Source organism: Meles meles, chromosome 8, assembly GCF_922984935.1.
Source record: "Meles meles chromosome 8, mMelMel3.1 paternal haplotype, whole genome shotgun sequence".
Classification (NCBI taxonomy): Eukaryota; Metazoa; Chordata; class Mammalia; order Carnivora; family Mustelidae; genus Meles; species Meles meles.
Window position 1 is genome coordinate 57573628 of NC_060073.1, and position 6000 is coordinate 57579627.

General features: G+C 37.2%; 1 protein-coding gene across 1 annotated transcript; it reads right to left on the bottom strand.

Moving 5' to 3' along the window:
* Nucleotides 1–3495: 3495 nt before the first annotated feature.
* LOC123948011 (olfactory receptor 51A4-like) lies at nt 3496–4446 on the bottom strand. Its single transcript, XM_046014406.1, has one exon. It carries the CDS (start codon nt 4444–4446, stop codon nt 3496–3498), a length of 951 nt encoding a protein of 316 aa, XP_045870362.1.
* Nucleotides 4447–6000: the final 1554 nt, after the last annotated feature.

Genomic DNA, 6000 nt, shown 5'->3' on the forward strand with positions numbered 1-6000 from the left:
GATTTTGGCTCAGGTCATAATCTCACAGTCCTGAGATCAAGCCCCCCACCATGCTCTGTATTCAGACAATATGGCAAATTAAGACTTCAGTACCAAAGGCAGAAATATCACCTTAGCTAGATCCACTGGTTTCAAATAAGTAAATATGGAATCAGTGTAATAAGTCAGAGAAATCACATTGCATGAACAGGACTAGAGTGCCTCTAAATTCTGGAACACAGAGCAACTCAAGAATGTATGAGAGGAAGGAATCCTGAAGTTGACTTTGTTCTTTGAGTATGAATCGGACCTCTTTCAAATCTAGGGTATGTAATAAAAAAGGGATTGAAATATGGATAACCTCAGTTTTTCGAATTGAATATTCCAGTGTTTCTTTAAAAGTGAAAGCAAAATAAAAATATAAACATACTGACCTCTGGGTCAGAGGGTGCAGAGTTGACCACCCCTCAATGAGACAGAGAACACTCTCGATAATGCAAGTCACACAGCGAGGTTTATTTCCAGCTAGCTGGGGTCCAAGTATCTCCCCGGTGCAGCGGGTTTCAACAAGGACCCCGAGCACTCAAAGACAAGGGTTTATATAGCATTTTCAAGGCACTTTTTCATAGCTACATACATATCTTGCACCCCACTTTGAGAGTTTAACTTTGCTTAACTTTTTGCCACCCCAGCGTCACCCTGGCGGTTAAGTGAGATTTAGGTTTAGAAGAAATTTAACTTTATTTACCTTTCCCTCCACCTCAGCCTCCTTCAGTTTTATGGTGGGGAGGGCGACCTTAGACCTCAAGGAACTGAGTTATTTGTCTCTGGAAATTGGGCTATTGAGAAGATGGCTTCTTTGTTGTAAATCACTAGGACATTTGTAAACCAAGGGAGACTCCTATCTTGCAGAATTGTAATCTCTGCAAGTTAACTATTTGTTTTTTATTAACATCTGGTCCCTGTGGTGCCACCACCTAACCGCCCTGGTGGTATATGATTAAGTTGTTTCCCAGCTTTTAGCTAGTTTCTCTTATCTCAAGTCACCTACGCAGAGGCAGCCAATTAGTAATGCTCAGTAAAATGGCTTCCCGGCCTTCAGGATGGCCATTCTTATGCTAACCCACTCTTACAATGCAAGGTGCCAGCTTTTGCTTTGCCAAGTTGGCTGTACTTATGTCAGGGCTAGACTCGAGGTGAATACAGCCTTGTTTTTCTTGGCCTCCACACCTGGAGCTGGTTTCAAGGACCTGTTTTTTGTTTGTTTGTTTGTTTTAAATTAAGCACTTATTTTGTGAAAGACTCTTAAGAGGATTTTTTTTTAAAGATTTTATTTATTTACTTGACAGAAAGAGATCACAAGTAGGCAGAGAGGCAGGCAGAGAGAGAGAGCGGGAAGCAGGCCCCCTGCTGAGCAGAGAGCCCGATGTGGACTTGGTCCCAGGACCCTGAGATCATGACCTGAGCTGAAGGCAGAGGCTTAACCCACTGAGCCATCCAGGCACCCCCAGGACCTGTTTTTAAGTCCCCTGGGGGAAGGGGAACAGGGACAGTTTAAGGGTTAAACAACAAAGTTATTGTTTAACCTCAATGGAAGCCTCTGGCTAAAATGGAAATATAAAATAGGTCCTTACAACCTCCACATACAGTCACATTTCACAGTGTGGTAAAGCTATACGTTTGGCAATGTTCTTCTTAGAGGTCAGGTTTTTCAGGGATGAAATATGTGGTAGAGTTGAGAGCATAGACATTTGAAGGAGCACAGACAGATGTGAGTTTAAATCCTAGTTTTACAGTGAGCAGCTTTCTTGGGCACTGTATATTTCACGTGGACATAACTTGATAAGAAAAATAGTGTATTTGTGAGCAAGACAAGTGTTTCTGGAATCAGGGAACTCATGGCTTACCTAGTGTAAGTGAATATGAATACAGATACAATCAGGTTAAATTATTACAATTAGTGGTGCCTGGGTGGCTCAGTGAGTTAAAGCTCAGGTCATGATCCCAGGGTCCTGGGATTGAGCTCCGTTTCGGGTTCTCTGCTCAGCAGGGAGCCTGCTTCCTCCTCTCTCTCTCTGCCTCTGCCTACTTGTGATCTCCATCTGTCAAATAAATAAATAAAATCTAAAAAAAAAAATCTAAAAAAAAAAACTTCAATTAAATAAATGCTGTTCAATGACACCTATGTGTCTGCATATCTTTACATCTTACATGTGGCAGAAAAAAGTTGGATTTAGTAAACTTTATGTGTTCCTTATATAATATGTGGTGGCATTTAATCCTAGGTCTAATCATTTTTATTAGGCAGATACTAACAAATTGTTTACTATCTTTTAACTATCTCCTTTTCACTAAAATGGAGCTAGTAAAACTCATCTCCTTTGGTTTAAATGAGGCTCATTTTGGTAATGTAATTAAAAGTTTGGAGCTTGAGGAAGACATCCCAATAATTTAGTTTCCTTTCTTCTTTCCATAATAGAGTATTTTAAAGATTTCCCTCACTTGTTTTATAGTTACATTTTAATGTGTAAATATCATACATTTATATACACTAGTGTGTAAATATAGTACTTTTACAGGTATTACATATTACCAAACATTTCTGACATATTTATTAATTTATTCTGCAATATACATTCATTATAATTTATAGTAGAGATATTTCACAAGGTACTGAAGATGCAATGGCAAAGACAAAACACATGGCCCCTGATTGTTTAGAGGGGGAGGGTCATTAAACGATAGTTATGTTAGCAGGAAAGAGTCGTGGTTGCCAAGTGCAATTACCTATGCCCACAAATATTCCTTCATTTATTAAAAGAAAACAGTTGGGATTTACTGTGCCAGTGTATAGATATATACCAGAGATTTAGTATAAAGCAACACTTTATATGCTTTTCCACAACAATTCTAAATTGAAGAATATAGACATGAAGTAAAATTGTGCTGTAGTATAATAAAATTATTAATAGGTTATATTGAGGGGAAAATTGCCAATTTTACCGAAATGTTGGAAACACTCATAACAGAAAAATTTCTGTTCCATATTGGTATTGAAATTGCAAGCCAAGCATTGGTAAATGTCTTATAAGGGCTGGTATACATGTATAAAAATATATTGAATCACCCAATTTGAAGAAAGGGAGCATCATGTAATCAGAGTTGAGGTTGGAGAGAAAGGTAAGGATAAGAAAATGGAAATTTTTCTAAAATATATAATAACTTGGCCTTTATCTTACATTTAATTGTAAATCACTTAATTATTTAGACTTAAACATTTAAATAGCAGAGAGACATAAAAATTATTTCAGTAAGATCTTTCATGCAACACATTAATGGATGATAAATTAGATCAAAACAATAGTAATAATTGGCTCAAGACAATAACTCAAATGCTACCGTCATTTTGTCAGACAAGAAGAAAATACCTCCACTCTCACAAAACCATTCTTGGAAAACAGACAGATGAAAGAGGAAGAGAGAGTCAGGGTATCATTTTCACTAAGCCACCCTTGACTACAGCAAGTTTCCCCTGCCCTTGAATACCTTGTGTATTACAGATCTTATCTGTTTGGTTTTTAGGCTATAAACCAAGGGATTAAGGACAGGGGTCAAAAAGAGAAAGAGATTGGCCATGGTGACATGGAGAACAGGAGATGCGAATGTACCAAATCTGTGAATTAGAGCCAGCACAATGAGTGGCACATAAAAGATACAGACAGTGAAAATGTGGGACACACAAGTATTAAGTGCCTTGAGCTGACCATCTTCTGAGGCAATACCCAGCACTGTTTTCAAAATAAGTACATATGAAATGACAATGAGCACAGAGTCAACTCCGAAGGAGCAGAGGACAAGGGACAACCCGTAGATGATGTTGATTTTGATAGGGCCACAGGCCAGCTTCATAACATCAGGATGGTAGCAGTAACAATGTGATAGAATAACATCTTTGCAGAAAGACAATTTCTTGAGCAGGATTGGCAAAGGTACCATCAACATCACACCCCTAACCACGGCTGCAATTCCCATCCCAATAATTCGAGGAGAGGTTAAGACCACAGTGTAGCACAGTGGGTTGCAAATAGCTACAAATCGGTCAAAGGCCATGGCCAACAGGATGGCTGACTCCATGGAGGAGAAAGTATGAATGAAGAACATCTGTGTTAGACAAGAATGGAACTCAATTTCTCTGCGATTCAGGAGGAAGACCCTGAGTACTGTCGGTAGGGTTGATAAAGACAGACCTACATCTGTGGTTGCCAGCATAGAAAGGAAGATGTATTGAGGCTCATGAAGGCTGGAGGTGGTTTTGATAACAAAGAGGATGATGCAGTTCCCCAGGAGGGCAGTTAGATACATGACACACAGTGGGATAGAGATCCATATTTGCACAGCCTCCAGTCCAGGAATGCCTGTTAGAAGGAGAGTGGGTGGCTGGAACCAGCTACCATTTACAAGTTCCATAAGGATATTTCTTGGGATCCACCCCAAATCAGGTTCTGTGTGTTTCTATTGGGAGAAAAACATAGATTTTAAGATAGGAGGACAGAGCGCACCTAACTTCTCTGGGACAGCGCTAATCCTAGGCATCCTTAGATATCAAAGAATTAATCCTTTAAATGTTTCCCAGTTTATCTGAATAACTATCTGGAGTGAGGACAATGGATACCTAGTATTAAAATGGAAAAGCTACTAGCATTCCTTTGGCCTAGAACACTCCAATCATTGATCAAGTGACAATGAAAATTAAGTACATGATTTTCTTTTTTATCTCAATGTTTAGAAAAATTTTATTCTCAGAAGTCTATTTTTTTAAATGTATTTAGTTGTTTGTATCTACTTTTATTTTCAATTACTTAAGCTGAAACCCCAAAAGAAACCCCTTCCACTTTCTCCACATCAACATCATACCTATAAATATTCAGTCATCTGGAAACTTGGTCATTTTTCCCGTTGGTTTTACCTGTAGAAATAAAGCATGAATATTTCAATAACACACATAAACTGCAAATCATCTTAAAAAAACTTCATGTGACATCACTTGTTTTTACAATTAATTTCTATGTTGATTTTTAAAATCATATGTTGATTTCAAAATATGAATGATAAAAATCATTAAAGTAGGTACTGTCATTACATCTTAGCTAGTGCTAGACTAGTTCAAACATTAACAAATAATTTCTTTGTTTAAAAATTTCCTGAATAAAATTTGAAATATTTCTACTTGAAAACATAGACATAATTAATTAGGCAATAGATACTAATACATTAGGAAATATCTTAAAAATACCATAATTGATGTGGAACTTACAAAAAATAATAAACAAAAAGCAGAATCAGACCTATAAATATAGAAAACAAACTAATAGCAGAGGGGAGTGGGGGGATGAGAAAAATGGGTTAAGGGGAGTGGGAGATACAGGTTTCCAGTTATGGAATGAGTAAGTCATGGGAATAAAAGTCATAGGGAATATAGTCAATAGTGTTGTGATAGTATATGGTGACAGATGGCAGCTACACTTGTGGTGAGCACAGCATAGCAGACTTGTCAAATCACTATGTTATATAGCTGAAACTTAACACTGTGTCAATTATACTCAAACAAACAAAAATAACATAATTGGAGGAAAAGGTCTTAACACTTATGTCTTTATCTTACAAAGAAGGGCAGGAAGAGATTATAAGTGATTGGTTGAATACACTTAGATTTTAGTGTTTTGTTTAAGATTGCAAACAGAAACAAAATAGTGATGTAACTGCATTCGGATAAGTGAGATTGGAGAAGAGGGTAAGTACGTAACTAATGTAAACTCTGTCTGAAAGAGCATGAAATCAAAACACAATGTATTTTGTAAAATCATATTATTTAAAAGTATGACCAAAATTAAAAGAGCAGAAGAGAAACTAAACAGAGATTAATGAAGGATTCCTTTTCAGGAAGAAAGCTAGAGACAGGGAGGATTGGGATAAGAAACCAGGTTTTATTTACCCTCAGCCAAAATTAGTACTGTGCTGTTT